The sequence below is a fragment of the Drosophila nasuta genome, chromosome 2R, assembly GCF_023558535.2.
Source record: "Drosophila nasuta strain 15112-1781.00 chromosome 2R, ASM2355853v1, whole genome shotgun sequence".
Classification (NCBI taxonomy): Eukaryota; Metazoa; Arthropoda; class Insecta; order Diptera; family Drosophilidae; genus Drosophila; species Drosophila nasuta.
In genome coordinates, this window is record NC_083456.1 from 25264132 (window position 1) to 25281916 (window position 17785).

The 17785-nt window shown below is 38.9% G+C and overlaps 1 protein-coding gene across 1 annotated transcript; it reads right to left on the minus strand.

Moving 5' to 3' along the window:
- Window positions 1-284: 284 nt before the first annotated feature.
- On the minus strand, window positions 285-17446 carry LOC132786464 (uncharacterized). The gene is made up of 7 exons (XM_060793003.1): window positions 16604-17446; window positions 10411-10975; window positions 7061-7342; window positions 6765-6942; window positions 6363-6469; window positions 3787-3864; window positions 285-3691 (listed from the first exon to the last, which is right to left on the minus strand). Exons 2-7 carry the CDS (start codon window positions 10780-10782, stop codon window positions 3557-3559), a joined length of 1152 nt encoding a protein of 383 aa, XP_060648986.1. The 5' UTR covers window positions 10783-10975; window positions 16604-17446; the 3' UTR covers window positions 285-3556.
- Between the last annotated feature and the right edge of the window lie 339 nt (window positions 17447-17785).

Consider the following 17785-nt stretch of genomic DNA (forward strand, 5'->3'; position numbering starts at 1 on the left):
AATTTTGATTCGAGTTGCTGCAAAAGTGCCATATGCAAATGCAAAAATTTTCAATTGTTTTTTATTGCTTTTTGATTTGTTTTTTTTTGCTTATAAACTGCAGCCGCCAAATGGCAATATTAAATACAAGTATTTGTCAGATGTTTCCTAATTGTTAAATTCAAAATACATATTGATAATCGAATGTATATATATAAGTGTGTGTATGTGTATATATATATTGGCAAATCTATAAATAGATATAATCATATTTCATATATATTCAACACGCTCTTTAAACAAAGGCATTCTGATTTGTTCGCCTACATTCATGAATTGTGATTTGTTATTCGTTTTTTTTTTGCATTTTGATTTCCTTTTTTTTTGGATCCACGCATTTGAAATGCATTTCGGGGGGATTTTGCTTAAACACTTAAAAATGTAAATTGAAATATGTTTTTCGTTTTGTTTGGTTTGTATACATTTTTGCACTAGAACTCGTACTTTTAATTGTAAATATAAATATTTCATATCTCATCAATATTTATGTCTAACCAATAAATACATTCGCATGCATTCTCGTTATGTTTGCCGTATCGATCTTTTGTTAAATTGCTGAACACACTTTGATAGCCTTTTTGGGAAATTCACATTTCTCTCATCGGCATTCTATTTTTCGTTTATGAACTCGTAATATTTTTGTGGGGGGGCTCTTTCAGAGCTATTTTATTTGTTTTTCTTTTTTTTTTGTGTTGGCCAATTGTTGTGCAGTTGGCCATGTGAATTCAGTCATTTGCTTGAGCAATTTATGTTTGCAATTTTCATAATTACAAATATAATTCAACTGGTATTCGATGTGGCTTCAATTTGCTGTAACTATGAACTAATCGTAAATATGTCAATAAATATGCATATCAATTAACTTATGTTTAACTTTATGCTCTTTCTGCTTTCCTTCCGCTTATAATTATGAACAATTCATTTAACATACGGCACTTAAATTTATTTTCATTGTTTCACCTTTCATTTAAATAAATGACAGATTGTTTTTACTATGCTAAACGTAACATTAAAATATTATTATTAAAATTTATTGTAGAATTGCTAAGAATTGTCTCTTTTATTCCATTCTTAAAAGTAAAATTCTTCGAAACTTTTAGATATTTAAAATTCAAAGTTTTTTTGTAGTTTTGTACAAGTATTTAAATTTTTGTTTAATACCCTGTAGAAAGACTGTGAAAACTGTCTTGAATTAGAATTTGGAATTACGCCCGTGAGAGTGTACAGGGTATCTGCTGGTCGAACACACTTAGATTATGTGCTATTTAGAAATTATAAACAAGCCCCGCATAACTTCAGAATGCTATAGTACATTTAGATTTCTAGTTTGTTAAAATGTGCTTCAATTTTATTGCTATTATTGTAATAATGCTGCTGTCTGTCTGTCTGACTTTCTGTAAATTGGCATATATTGTATTTTCTTTCAATTATATATGTAGTTAAACAATTATGTATGTATGTATGTATGTACTGCGTGTGTTTACGAGTATGTTTTTGTATGTATTGTATTAAGCCGGCGCACAATTTTACACATGACTGCCTATATTGCCTATATTTAATTTCACCTTTTTTTCACTGTTTGCATTTTGTTTGTCTCTATACTATTTCACTATGGCTGGTTGATTTTACGAATGAGTTTTCATTGCATTTAATTAAATTGAAATGAAACGATGATGATAAAAACGTTGAAAAACGATGGCACAAAAAAAAGAAGGAGGCAAAAGCAAAAGCTTAATTGCATGTTAACACAAATGAAAAGCGGCGTAAAACATAAAATTTTTGCAATCAAACTTAAATCCAGGATAATTGAGCACGTTATAGACATCACTTTACGCTAAATTTCATTTGTAAATGAAATGCATTCAGCTGCTGCTGCTGCTGCAGATCGGCTAAATTGGGAATTGTTGAACGGTATTCAGGCGAATTCGATTGGCAGAACACAACAACACGCTTTCATTCTGTCGCTGCCAACAAAGTACTTTGGCTAATCACGACCAGAGCAGCCAAACCCAACTACAAAAAAAAAATAACCTGATGCGGAAACGGAAATAGCTTTGGCAATGGCAGCAACACGCATTCCGCCATTTAATAGCCTTAGTTGAGAGTTTGCTGTTTCGCACTCACGTATCCGCTAAATGTTTCAATTTTGGCAGCTCCATAAGGCGCCGCAGACATTTAATAATAAATGCAGTCGGACCAAAATGTTTTTCGTGGAGTGGAGTGTGAGTGAGGTGAGACGCGCCAAAGACAACCGCGAGTGCATTTATCGAGTATTTTTGTGCCTTTTGGCCAAAAAGCAAACAAAATTAGAAGCGAATTTTCCAATGCTGCAAAATGCAAATCGCATTTGCTGGCGCACAAAAACAGACAGAGAAGGAGGAGGAAGAGAAGAGGTGGAGGAGACAGAGAGATGGATTTTGCTTCAGCTGGACCAGTGTCAACTTCGTTGCATACTTTTCTGCGCGACATGCAATTAAAATGCAAAAAAGCCAACGGCAGCATTTGAACCTCCTACTCTCCTCCTCCTCTCTCCCCCGCCGCTTCCTTGCAGCCTGCATGAAAAACCAAAGACCAAAATCGATGCACTCGAAATGTCGAAAACCCTGGCGAACCAAACCTCACCCATTGCTGCTGCATTTTGCCAGATTGTCTGTGCAGCGTCTGCGGTTGCTGCAACTTTGCGCCATTTTGAGTGCTCTGCTCTCTCTGTATATCTATGTATGTGTGTGTGTGTGTGTGTGTCTGTGTATGTGTATGTATAATCGGGTGTGTTTGTGCTCGTGTTGATTCAGCGTTAAGCTTGTTGGAATTTCGCGTTCTGTCAACATTCCTTGCAGAGAGTTTCTAATGCACTTGCCGCTTGTTATTGCGATGTCTAAATAATTGAAGCTGAATTTTGGGCGAATTGGCCAATCGCATTGAGTTTGGTTTCCAGTATGTGTGTGTGTGTGTATCTTTGTGTGAATTTTGGAGAAGTTTTGATTGATTTGAAAATGGATTGAATGAATGAAATAAAAATATAAGTTTTTGATCAACGATGTTATACGAGTATAGATATAGATGCTTGCTGTAGCTGTTGAGCCTGTCTTTACTTTACTTTACTTCAGTTTACTTTACGTTAATTTATTATTCATTACATTACTTTATTATACTTAACTTTACTATACTTTATTATGTGTTTCTTCTCTTTACTTTAAATTCATTTACTTAATTTTCATTTGCTTCTTTTCACTTTACTTTACTTTAATTTAATTTACTTTTTTACTTTACTTCACTTTTCTGTACTTGTCTTTTATACTTGTTAATCTCTGTTGTTTAACTAAATCTTACACTGTTCAATATCACCATATTACACTGCTCGATTATTGCTTAAACACGTATAGCTCTCTCTGTTTTGTTTGTTCTCTTAAAGTGTGTGTGTGTGTCTATCACCTGATCCCAACTAATTTAAATCCCACTTGATGCTTAAATGTTAAATGTGTAAATCTTATGCAGCATCTATGCTGATGGCCGTGTCCTAGGGATGCTTTGTATAATTGTTCAATGGCATCTCATTGGCCAGACTGTGTGCCACCTCCTTGTTCCGTTCGTGCAACGCAATGTCCCGCGGCGCACTTGCCGCCTTCTTTTGGGCCGCCTTCTGCGTCTTTAGCTGTGTTTAGTGTAGATATTAAATGGAAACTGTTTTAGCAAAAGAAAAAGAGAGAGAGACGTGGAAGAGGGTCAGGTGAGGTCAGTTATATTTACTCGCTGTATGGTCTTCTCAAAGTCCTGTGGTGGTTCCGGTCGCTTCATGGTGCCGCAGCTTCTCAAGCGTTCGTTGGTCTGAGAATGTAGTGATAAAGATAAATGCATGGAATAAGTTAGCATTGTGCTCTGGTCTCATGATTACTTCATTAACGTAAGCAGCTAGTTCTTGACCAGGGCATAAAACAAATCGACACCTCTGGACAAACCACAATAAAAGAACAAAAGTAAATGAAAATGAAATGAAAATGAAAATGTCAAATGAAAAGCGCTCGCTGGCCAAGGCAAATATAATGAAAGAGCAACAGAGAAATTTCCCTAAAGCAACATTTCCGCAACAGACCGCATAATGAGAGAGAGCCAAGTTTAGAATTATACATACGCGTCTCTGACCTTTTGGTGGCTGGGTGGAACGCAAATGGTTTGGTGTGGTCTGTTTCCCCCCCAGCTCCAGAATCTTCTACAGCATGGTAAAAAGCGTAATGAGTGCCAGAGGACAAACGTAGCCGCTGTTGCTGAAGCTGAAGTTTAAAACTGAAACTGAAGGTGGTGCGATGGCAGTCCAAAAAAGAACGCAACGGAACCACAATTGTCGCCAGTGCTTAGCCCAAGTCATTTTGAAAATTGACCACAGAACTCCAACACAGTACACAAAATACTATATACACAAAGACTTGGGGAGTCTGTTGCGCCCGGCAACAGCAAATTGCGCTTAAATATTAAATGAACAGCAACAAAAAAGGACGACAACAAAAGAAATGGGGAACACACACACAGACAGACAGACAGACAGAAGACCGTTGTCGCTGGGCGAAAAGGAAGCGCCGGACAACAACCGTAAAACACGAAAAGTTATAAACTCCTGAGAGAGCGAGAACAGGACTCAACAACAAAAAGAAAAAAAAGAAGAAACACACAAAAAACAAAACACTTTTGCCACGCCTGAAATAATAAAAACAAATGCGATGTTGTCGTTGTCGTTGTTGCTTCTGCTATTGTTGTTGTTGTTGTTGTTGTCACTATCGTTGTTCTTGTTTGGGTTTTTGTTGCCGAAAAAAAGGACAATCGTGTGTAGAGGGAATCAGCATCCGGTGATGGCAACCGCAAAAAGCAAACGCGCAAAGGTGCAAATGAGTGCGGAGCCCTTAGGCCAGCCCATCCAGTCAGTCTTTCGCATCTCCCGAACGTGCTGCAATCCGTGAAAGTCCTAGCGGACATGCCATCCACCTGGCAATGCCACTTGCCAACTTGCCACTTGCCACATCCTATCTGCCACTTGCCACTGCAGCTGCATCTCTGACTCACTCTCGTTGTCGCTGTCATTGTCGGTTTGCGTCTCCGTCTCCATCTCCATCTCTGTTGTTCCGCCATTTGCATGCAGTCTCCGCTTACTCTTCCTGCCCACCCGCTTATCAATCCTTCCTGCTGGCCTCTTGCAATTCTGTTTTGTCATTTCGTGCAACGCCCCCCCGTCGCACAACGAGGCAACGCAATTAACGGTAATTGCCTTTTATCGGCTTAGTCTTGATAACTTTTTTCTTTCTTTCTTTACTTCATTCCTGCTACCCAGCTGCCAACTTCTGTCCTCTGACTCACACTAACACTCTCCCTCTCACTCACACTCTCTCTCGCTCTCGCTCTCGCTTTGTCTCTTGTTGTTATTTGTAGGTTTACGCGGTTTTTATATTTTAATTTAATTTTACAAGTTGAGGGAATGGCGCCTGAGGTCAAAAGTTTGCCATTGCAAAAATTCGACAAAACATTCGAAAAACTTTTTGAACATTGTGGGCGAAAATGCTTTGAAGTTGATAATATGGACAACACACAAAATAATGCGAAAAACATAATGAGGGAACATCAAATGCTAAAGATAACCACAAACATTCACTTCGTTTTATTTGTAATTTCAAAATCATTTTTTGGCAAATTACTTTTGGGAAATGGCGAATAATCAAAAGTTAATCGAAGTCAAAAATAATATAATATTTTGAATAAAATTAAGTAATAATATTGAGAAGGTATAAAATAAATTAATAGTGTCAACAATATTGACAAGTTCAACAATATGTTAAGTATACGCAGAATTGTCAAGATTGACAAAATCTACAAAATCAAGTATACTAAGTAGAATGTGGTTTTTGGATGTCCTTAAGGATGATTATAATGCTTGAGATACATTTATTATTTTAATTTTTTATTCAATAAAATTAGACAGCCTTTTGCAAAAATTAAAAAAAAACAAGTATACGTAGCTGCTAAGGAAATCATGGAATATTAGTGCCTTTATTGAATTAAAAAAACAAGACTATTACTATTACTTTTCTTGTACTTATTAAGTTTGATTTTAGGTAACTAAATAATTCTTTTGATACATTTGTTATTTTAAATGTATATCGTATAAAATTGATCAGCTTTTACACCTAACCAAGCTGTAAATTCTTCCTCACCTTATACAGTCTATAAACTTTGACTAAACAAATCGGTAATATTATAAAAAAAAAAAGGAAGACACATAAAACTTTGGCAGAAACATACAAATCTCTTTTCTCCCCGACAAGTTGAAGGTTTGAGCTCACCTTTAATTGCATTCCCTCGGTGGCGTTGAGCTCGTCTCCACTCTGCCTCAGTCCCTGCAGAAAGCGTGCAAAGACCGTGCGTCGTTGCTTGTGTTTGTTGCGGCCTTCTGCAATGTTCGAAAGAGTGAGAAAGAGCGAGTAAAGAAATCAAGCCAATAATAAAAGCCACAATCAAACAGTCAGTCCGATAAACAGATAGATTGATTTGAGAAGTCAGAAAGCGAGTGAGAGAGTGGGAGAAGAGAGAGAAGCGCAAAACCAATTTAATTGAATTAAAAGCCATAAAAACCAAACAGCCGACAAACTGGGTAACCACATGCAATACATGCTCATTTGTGGCAGCATCTCTCGCGTGTGTGTCCCTTAACTCACTCACTCACTCAGTCTGTGACTCATTCTTACCTGTTGCCGAAAAATCGTAAAAGAAATTGGTGCGCGCGCCGGGATAACTGTGTTGCATGCCATTCAAATTGAGCGCCGACTTCGAGTCGATGGCATTGCGGGCCATCCGATTGGCCAAATCGTTCTGTGTGTAGCTATAGATCTCGTTCTCCTCGCGATTTGACAGGCAACTCGATGGCTGATGGCACCATGCATAATAAACGAAATGAATTAGAACCACGGCCTGATTACCTTTTTGCCTTAGGTCGTAAAGTGAATCGCACATAAAAAGTCAATGTGCACTTCCCTCTGCTTACCAAATACTTGCCAGGCACATAAAGTGGCTGACTGTGGCTCGTCGGCAGCACCGAGGAGCCAACGAGTCGACTTCCCCCGCTGCTGCAGCCGCTGCTGCTCGCTCCACTCGATGAGACGCCGCCACGCCGGGTGAGCGTGTGTCCTGTGGAGATGCGAACATGTCGCTCCTTCCACTTGGACAGACGCACCTGCTCGATGGCATCCAACACATCCTCATACGGCATATTGATCTGTTTGCTGTAGTGCGCTGCAAGTCCTTCTAGATAGCCGCGTTTTCCCTCCTGCGAAGCAGATCAAAATCAAAGTTGAAGACGTGCACAACTTCAGGGTCAGTGAGACAAGTGTTAATATCTTCCGGTAATTAGCGTAAGGCTGCCACTTAAATGTTGTCCTGCTTGACATTCAAAGCGACCAAAAGACTTTAGACTCCCCTCTCTCTATTGCTGTAGCTTGTCTCCTTTTCTCTGTGTGTGCTTTCTCTTGTGGCTGCTGTTGCTGCTGCTGCCGCTGGGCAAATTCATTTAGAGTCGCAACCATGCAAACATTTGTGCTGAAATGCAACTTGTCTGCAACTGTCAGTCAGACAGTGACAACAGCACACACACACATGCACATACTTTCAACGCTTGCACACTCATGTCTGCCTCATCAGCGCAAAGTGCAATTAGTTGAAGTTGCGCGCATCAACATGCCCCAGACAGCGGCAAGCACCCAGAAGCTAACAAGTCTGAGCACAGAGAGCGCCAGACTTCTCTCCCCTACTCTTCTTTCTGCTACCCTCTAGTGATATCTTTGTAGTCCCGCACGACTGCAGACACCTGTCGAGGCAGACAGACAGACAGACTGAGAGACAGAGAGACAAACACACATTTTCACTTGACTGCATTTCCATTTCATATAATTTTATTACCGCATTTAAGTTGCATTTCAATTTGTGTCCGGAACGTGATATTGCGCATACGACACGTGGCAAACGAAAATGTTGCCAAAACAACTGTAAATATTTGGCTACATTTGCCAAGGCAAACTATGTTAAGTAGCACTTCCTCTCGATTCCCCACCTTCCTCCCCTTGCTTTCCACCCTCACTCCCCATAAAAAAGAATAACAATTGCTAATTAAAATGCAAGGCAGCTGCAGTTTGCAGCCTATGTAGAAAGTTTCCACAAAAACACACAAAGCAAGCGGGCGGACGAGCGAGAGAGATGGAGAACGAGAACGAGTCTGGGACTTTGCTGCGTGCCTCATCATCAAACTGCAACATTTTGCCACTTTGCCACATTGCCACATTGGCACTTTGGCAAGTGATGGCGAACGTTGAGCGGAAATGCCACCGCGCTCGCCTGCATAATAAACATCAGCTGAGTGGCTGGCAAAGTGTCAGCACTATGCGTGCTCAATAGGCCGACAGAGTCGCTTGTCGCCTGTCGCCTGTCTGAATACGCTTCCCACACTTCCACTTCCACACAAACTTGCCACACTCCATCTGCGCATTCGCTTTGCCACAAATATGCAACTTTAAATAAAAGCAGCAGACACACACACACTTTGCATTTATTATTTCATTCCTCAACAGCGAGCAAATGCAAAGCGGCCCTGAACCAGTGACATGTTTTGAGCCCGTGTTCCCATTGCTGCCACAAGCTGACTGGCAGCAAACTATTGGACACACTGTGGATTCATGCAAATCACGGACAACGCTTGACACGCTTCCAAAGAAATATATACCAACACATATCCCAAGATAGTCGAAGTAACGCAACGCAAGCTGAACAAATCATATTTTGTCAACTGATTAAAATTGCATTGCTGCAACAAATTTTGATGTCAAGTCTTGTTCGATAAGAATATTTCGCATTGAAATCGCTTCAGTTGCGACACAGTTTGCTGAGTTACAGAGTCTGAAGTGCATCCTCAGCTGCAATGTGCTCTATATTTGCAATACTCTGTGGTGATTGAAGATTGCATAAGGGCAGATACATTTTGATATGATTTGTTTATAATAAAAAGTTACAAAAAACAAATTAAATATAAAATAAAACTCGAAAGTTCTAATCAATTTAATTTAGAAATAAAGTTGAATGAATTCGAAATATATTATTGATCTACAATGTTGCACATAAATAGTAGATTAAACTCTTAAATGACAAAAGTTCTCCATATACCAGAAATATTAGGATGATATATGATAAATAAAATCAAATTGCAATTCCTTCTAAGGTTGGCATCTTTAGGAAGATTTGGCTAAAATCTAAATAATTTCTTCCCTATTGTGTTGCAAACATTAGTATTTAAATCCAAGTAAGAAATAAATTTTTTAATGCGATCAAAAAGGTTAAAAAAAAAGTATATAAAAATAAATACTAGAATTTACAATTGTATGAAGCTTAGTATTTAAGGAATGATAAGCAAAAGTCTTGTTAAATTTTAAACTGCAAGTAAATTGAAATTCAAATTCACCATTAAATAAACCTTTAACTATTATCAAAATGTAAAAGTCTGAAATTATATCATAAACTATTCCCCGTAATAACAATACCACCTGAAAATAATTTACTGTACAGCATATCTTTTAGTCGTTCAACTCTCTTCACTGTCAAGAACAATTGCTGTTTGTTTTCTATTTTTTTATCATCGACATGTTGCAACATTTGCATTATGACTACATTGTTGCGCCGCTGTGCCGCTTTATCGTGCGTGTCTAGTGCCAACATTTTGGGCAATGTTGCAAGTGTTGCACAAAATGTTTGCATCGGCAAATCATTAAATTGTTGCTGCCGAGTGTGGTTGCTGTCGTTGGCGTTGGCGTTGCCGTTACTGTGTCCCAATTTGTTTACGCCAGCCGGCAATTACGAGAAGCGGAAAAACACCCACAAAAACATTTCCCAACACGCTGGGGCAAAGGCAAAAACCCCAACCGACATATTATAAAATAAACTTTACAGCGTTAACGGAGGAGCAATGCAACAGCGACAGCCGCACAATGGGCGGTCCATGTTTTGTGGAGCGAAGGGGTCGAGGGGGAACGGAGCGTCAGACGCGTGCGGTTGGCCACTCGGTTTAACTAAATTAAAATCGTGTTAATTTCACATTAGAGCGCACACAGCTCGCCGGGCGGTGTCCCCAAACGTTGTTGACCATTACCCCAAAAAAAAAATGAAACTAGCAAAACGTGGCGGCGACTGTGACACGCTGCAGCCACAACAACACACCGACACAGCGACAATAACAACTATGATATGCCCCCTGTGGAGTTTAGTGAGCATGCAAATTGCAAGCGGTAAACAAAATGGCCCAAAGATAAGATAAGCTCACAACTACGTACGAATATATAATATTATCATACTTACCGGCGTCGAATAGGGATGCGCTGTCAACCGAATGCCATCGGCCTCGAGATGCCGCTTCATGACCGCCTCCAGTTCCTTCATCGTAACGGGCGTATCACAGTCGGAGGCTAGAATCTCGTTGCTATTGCTAATCGCCTTCGGATCATTGATGAGCACATACACAATCGCCGCGCCCTTCTCACGCAACGTGCGCACACTCTTCAGCAGTTTGCCGCGATGCGAGGGATTGTCGACGCCGATGGCATCGAGATCGATTTCACCAATTTGTTTGCATATCTCCAGCTCATCGTAACCGTTCTCGAGGAAACTTTCGCCGTATTGCGTTAGGCCGATGGTGCGCAGCCACTCGCAAACGATGTTGTGCTGCGGCATGTTCGCGTATCACGTGGCTGCCGAGGGGCCTCCAACGTCCAGCGGTGCGAACGAGACCTTGGGCAGTCGTGGTTTTGTGCTACAGCTGCCGCTGCTGCTGCTGCCAGCCGCCAGTGGCTCCAAGTGGTTGCTGCTGCTGGCGGCGCTGCTGCTGCTGCTGCTGTTGGCCGTTGCCTTCATAGCAACGCGGAGACTGCAAGAGAAAGAGAGAGAGAGAGAAAGAGAGAAAGAATAATTGTAGTCCGAAAAGTGAAAGCAAACTTATGTTACACAACTGTGCGTATGCTTAATATGAACTGTCACTTCCGTTTGCCCACAAAAGTATGCAATACTTCTCCGTTGTGCGAGTGTGTGAGAGAAGTCAAGAGCGAGCAACAAGGGCAAGGTATATCAATTTGTGTTAATAGCTCGTCATTGTTCAACTCCATACTGCGTGCTGGCAGCCTATAAGCACTTAATGATAATGCTCGGTCATGTACACGGGCCACTAAAACACTTGAATATGTTTAGCCCCGGAAGCCACTTGCATATGAATAAGCCACTTAAAATGACAGATGGACTATAAGCACACACACACACACACACACACACATACAGACAGAGAGAATCACAGACACAGCCTCTTTGGTCTTGGACAAAAGACAAAAGGAAGTCATCTAACTATTTATACTCACAGACAAGTTCTCCCATTCTCTGTGTCTGTTTTGTGCCTGAAAAATATTTTGCTTGTCGAAAAATGAAATGCAAATGGCTGCTGTCACTAGACGAATATGTACATATATCCATACATATATCTGCTGCCATTTCCTTAACACATTCGTCTGGCTTTAGACCAGGTGCCCACTCGTGCGATGGAACATGCCAACGAATTTAAAGAAACACCCTAATGAAAATATGTTATGTGGTTACAGTTTATGGCCAGGCTGCAGCTGTCATTAAGTGGAGTGGAGTCCAAGGCGACATCGTCTGTGCGTTGATTTATTAACACACACTCTTTGGATACATACATATTTATAAGATATTTCATTTGTGAATTGAGTTCAAGTTGAGCCCGAGCCTGCTTGGCTGCTTGGCTGCCTTTTGCAATTGATCAAATACATGTTTGTGGTGCCAAATACCAAAATCAACAGCATTTCATATGACATACATATTTCAAAAGGGGCCCCCAAAATGTTAATGAGAGAAAGGAGCCAAGCTGCTGCAGCTCAGCTCAGCTCAAACTGTTAGCAGATGAAACTGCAGACTAATAAATTATATTGATTTTAAGCCTAGAGAGCAAAGAGAGAGAGAGAGAAAGAGAAATACATTCCATGGCTAAACATTTCTAGCATGAAAACACAATATCAAGTATGCATTTGCCAAAAGCCACTACGAATTGATTATTGCCACACACACACAGAGTCTGTTTGCCAATAAAGTTGTTTCATTCTCGAAAAATATGACTACGATATGTGTTTTTGCAAATTGCAAAGAGAATACACAGATTGCTGGCGTTTTTAAAGCTGTTTGTGTTGTTTTAACAAATTTGTCAATTCCAAATTCCACATTTAATAAAAAAGTATTTACAAAAATCAACAAATATAAAAATCCTCTCACTCAGCTCAAATGAATTGCCTATTATACACTTTGGTTTATTTAGAAAGTTGTGCTGCCTAAATAGTTAAGATGTTCCGTTGAGTTTGAGAGTTTGGAAAGTTTCATTAATGCCAGAATTTCATTAAGAGTTTCTCATGTTTTAAAGTTGATTTCTTGTAGTTTGTGCAAAGCCAACAACTTGTCCACTTACGCATGCTGCGCCACTGTTTACACTTGCCACTGTTGCAACTACACACACACACTTACACACATAGACAGACACACATTTTCACTTGAACTTTTCTCGCATTGTTAGCATAATAAACACGTAATAAAATGCAAAAGGCAAAATCAGTAAAGTCAATTTTGGCAGCAGAAGATGTTTTTGTTGAGGCAAAAGGCAAAGTTGATTTTCCAAGACAGTTAATGAATCTGCTGCTGCAATGTCAGATAACAAATATATATATACTATATATATATTTATGCACTCTCATGCATGTGATCAGCTGCAACTGAGAAATGCATAAAATCTCTGGTGCATTCAGGCGGTCAGTGTAATTACTTGCATGACTGTAATGTCAAAATTTACATACTTGAACAATTCATACGCCTTCGACTCCCCAGATAAGATAAGCGTCTTAAATTTTCAATTTCATTGTTTATTAAGTGCCAAATTACAATCTCTTCTGTATGCGGAGCAATTGCAATTGTCAAAGGTGTTTTGCTTTCGCACGATTTCCGTTAGTAATTGCATATTGTGCAAATTTTGTTCAATTTCCTGTTTATGAGATTTCCTTTAACTTTAATGCATTTGCAATTATGGCATTAATTATATACGAATTCGATTTCCATTTCGATTGCGATTGCGACTGTGAATTCGTTTGCAATGTGCGAAAATTGCACAAATCTGTGAATTATATTCGAATAATCAACTCACTAAACTGAATTATTGACTAATTAAATTTTATGCACACATTTTGCAATGGTTTATCATCATCGACTCGGCTAATAATATGCCCAACAAACATATTCATATTCGATATTAATTGCATTAGCATTATGTTAACTGCAAATTGCAGCTTGCAATATTATCTTTTAAGTTAAAAGCGTTTTCTAATTATCCCTAGACTCGACAATTTAATAAGCCGAATTATGCATTTGCATTATTGTAATTTACAAGTTTAATAGATTGCGCTCTAATGTTTATCCAGTGTCCAGTTTTTCCTTTTTTTTTTGTTATGCATAGCAGCCTAAGTAATTAATTTTAATATGAAAGTCAAACATGCTCGCTAACAATTGTCATATAATTTGCCGTCTAGACAGTGGAAATTTAGTATTTTCAATTAACTGCAACGACAACTCCTCCTGTTCTCTACTCTGCTCACTGCTCTGCTCTCTGCTTGCCAACCTCCAACCTTCAGTTAACAACAATGCACACAAAAAGGCGCACAATGCTGCAGTTGGGAGCTGAAAGCTCAAAAGCTGTAGAGCGGGAGCCTAGAAATGAAGCTGGCGATAGAGTTGGAGCTAGAGCTGGAGCTGGAGCTGGAGTATTGTAACTGTTGCTGCAAGTTGGGAGTTGGAACTCAAACTGAATTTGCCTGGCTACCCATGTTGACAAAACACACAGCGTGCAGCGCATGCAGAAAAAAACAAAAGCATTCGAATGATCAACTACAAGATGCTCTCTAAAATAGTAAAATGTTCAACGAATACAAAACCAAAAATCATGTAAAAATGTATAATTTGGTTTATAATAGATAGATTTTATTAATTAGCAGACACAACTATTGTAAAGCTAGGAAGCTTTTAGGCTATATCCTAAAATAATAAGGCATAATAATAACTTAGCTTTATAATATAAACCCTTTTTGAAGATAATATGAAATGAAATTTCAGAAAAGAACATGTGCTTAATAAAAAAAAATATTTCCTTTCCTGATTAATTAAAAAAAAAATGCATTGAACAATATTCAATAATACAATAATAATTATTAATTACTGATTTGCACTTTATAGTGTTTCACCAAATTTGACTGATTTTCATTTTGAAATTTAGAAAATTAATGAAAATATGAATGTATTTATTAACTTTTGATCTTCTTTACTCAATTTAAGTAAATACTAAATACTCTCCTACTATATAGATAAAATGTGAAAATTATTAAATAATGTATATAAGTTTTAAGCTATTAGTTGAATTTACTTTTACTAACCCAGCACTCTCCCTCATAATTTCGTGTCTTTACAGGGTATGCGAATAATGAAAAGTAGACGACTGCAGGCGAAATGCAATGCTCAACTGGAAAGCGCTTGCAGACGGGGCTGCTTGCTAACAGGCGCCCAGAATGAGCAAAGAGCGGGTTTGTTTTTGGGCTCAAGGTTTTTGCAACAAAAATTTGAAGCAGACACTGCTTTGGCTGCTGCTGCTGCTGCTGCTGGGCGCACTTGCAACAGCTGGCTGTGGCGGCTCCCCTAACATTGCTGTCGCATTTGTCGTCGTCGTCGTCACCGTCATCGTCACAGTTGCCAACGCAGTTGCTGTTGCCGTGGCTGTTGCTGTTGCTGTTGCTGGATTGCTGTGTGCGTCAATGTCAGTGCACCTGACGCTGCACTTGGCACTTGGTACACGGCACTCAGCACTCCAGCCAGACACGTAAGTAAAGGGAGTGGAGGCCACAACGAGTACCCGTACTCACACTCACACTCACACTCGTAGTCGTATTCGTATTCGTTGCATTCCAGCCTCTGACAGTCTACGCACTTGCGGTTGGCCCTGGAAAGGACGAGAAGCCTCACAAGAGCCCCCATGGAGAGAGCTGGAGTGGCATCTTTCTTATGCGAGGGTCTGCTTAACAAAGCGTGTGATGTTAACGGATTCGATTTCACTTTTTTTTCTCTCTTCTTCCCTTGCATTCTCCTCCCTTGCCTTCCATCAGCGACTTTGCTGTTGCTTAATTGAAATTGCATTTGCTGCGTTTGTTTGCACATAATTACAACTTGAGGATTTTAACCGAACACAGTGAAGAGAACTGAGAGCAGGACTCGTTTGTCGCTTGTTATGCAAATTTAAGACGAGTTGTCAAGGACCGACATTTCTGCGGTTTCCGTTCACTCTTCATATTTATATATACGAATACAAATATCTCTTTCTTCTTCGCAACTTGAAAGGAGTCTTGCTCAATGTCTACAAAAGTCTGCGCAGGAAAAAAAAAATTGGGCATTCATTTGTAGCTATTCATATTTTTTGGTGTAAGTAAAGATTTGAAAATGCAGAGCACTTCAATTAAATGCTGTATGCAACTCGGTTTTTAGTGGTGCACTATGGTAGTGAAAATAAATATCTGAAGCAATTTATTAACTAGTTTCCTTTTCGAGTGTATAGTAAAAAACTGTAGAAGTGAACACAATTTTTGGAGCAATTTATTAAATAGTTTTTTTTTTAATTTTATAATATTAATTATTTTTATTATACTATTTATACACTTTATTGCTAAACTCCATAATCTATATAGCTAAAACAAATTTAAATTAAAATTGCTATAAAAATACAAATGGGTGATTCTCTGATGAAAAATGTGACCCGCGAGACTATTGCCAGCAAAAAATATACCAAAGGCTATATTTGGTATATTGTGATTTTACAACATTTAAAATATACCATAGAGTGCAAAATATACCTGATTGGTAGCTAAGGCAACTAAGACCAGTATTTCTTAAATAACTTCCACAATTTTTATCTGATCAAACCCAAATTTTCAAAATTCATTACGATTGTAGTTATTATTGTATTACCCAAAAATCGACTACAGCTTCAAAAATTAGCGTAATATTATTGAAAATTAACAATATTTGTTTTTTTCATTTGAATTTTTTATATTTCATACAATATTTTCCAATACAACTTTTTTCCTAGAACCAGAGATCAAATTATAATTAAATTGCAAATTAACTGCAAGACATTTTATGTTAAACATCAATTTATAATATAGAAATATAGATAATATAGAAATATAAAAAAAAAAATCGAAAATGCCTAAGTTAAATAAATTTATGTATTTTAAATTTCTGCATTTCTTTTTTACAACCATCAAATAATCGAAAGAAAAATAAACAGTTTAATCTAATTCAAGGCCACAATCAAATTCAAATTAATTTGAAACAAACATTTAAAATTTCTATATTAATTCTTTCGACCTTCACCCGTTAAAATATAAACAAGTTGCTAACAATTTTTGTTACTTACAATTTAAGTTAGGAGATAATTGGCCAACTAACTTTAACTTTATCCCAGTTGCAACAGCTGCAATGCCGCACTATGGTTGAGTGTTGTGTTGTGTTGTGTAGTGCTATAGTGTTGGAGTGTTGGAGTGTTGTAGAGCGTTTGTAGCGTTCGTTGTTGAAGTGCCACTTAATCCTTGCGGCAGTTAAACGCAGCTTTTGCTTTAGTCGTAAACAGAATAGCCAAATGTTTCGCCACTAAATTTGTATGAGTTCATGCGGAGCTTAGAGCGCCCATTAAGACATAATCGGGTGTGCCACTTGTTGTCGTTGTAGTTGTTTTCGTTGTAGTTGTAGTTGTAATTGTAATTGTTGTTGTACTAAATGTCAAGCTGCAGGCTAAACATGCCACACATGCCACACAATGAGAGTCCGCTTCACTTGACACAATTATGCCATGTAATTTTCGTGGCTGATAGCTTAGATAGCTGCAACAAAAATGGCGCGAAAAAGTGGCGAAAAACACCGGCGGAAAACAACGTGGCGCCACAAAATGGCGCACAAATCACGCAATTTGGCAAAAAGCCGGTCGCAACGAAGCGAACGAAAATTCAGCAAAAGGTCGCGACAATTGAAAATTGCACAAATGCCCGAAATGCTCGAAATGCCCGAAATGGAAAATCGAAATTGGCAAATGGAAAATCGAAAATCGAAAATAAAGCAACCAAAAACTTGGAAAATGTGCACGTGAGTGTTTTCGTTGAGAGTTTTTTTTGTATTTTGTTTTTCGCGCGCGCTCAGCAGCAGCAACAGCCGTAAAAAAATGAAACGCAACCAAAGTATGCAAAGCACGCGAACGTACTGGCAACTGGCAACGGCGTTGCATGCAACTTATGCCGCACATGCAGCCAACGCGATTTGTGTAGAAAGAGAGAGCAGACACTGAGAGCAGAGCAAGCTCGGCGAAGCCTGCTCGAGCAAAAAACCAGCAAAAAAAAAAACACAGAGAAAAAAAGGAAGGCCGCCGTTAACGTAGTCGACGTAGCTGTTAACGTTAGCGTTAACGTTAACGTCGCCTCCGCACCAAGCCAGGGAGAGAGAGAGAGTGAATGCAACGGCGGCGGCAACGACCGTGCGGCGGAGCAGAAGCTTTGCAAACGTTGCAAGTGTTTGTTGTAAGCGATACCCCAGAACCCGGCAGCAAACC

Coding starts and splice junctions, on each gene's coding strand:
- LOC132786464 (XM_060793003.1), bottom strand. CDS start 10,782: ATGCCGCAGCACAACATCGTTTGCGAGTGGCTGCGCACCATCGGCCTA. Junction 6,943..7,060: donor ATGTGCCTGGCAAGTATTTG/GTAAGCAGAGGG, acceptor TGGTGCCATCAG/CCATCGAGTTGCCTGTCAAA. Junction 3,865..6,362: donor CCGAGGGAATGCAATTAAAG/GTGAGCTCAAAC, acceptor CTACATTCTCAG/ACCAACGAACGCTTGAGAAG.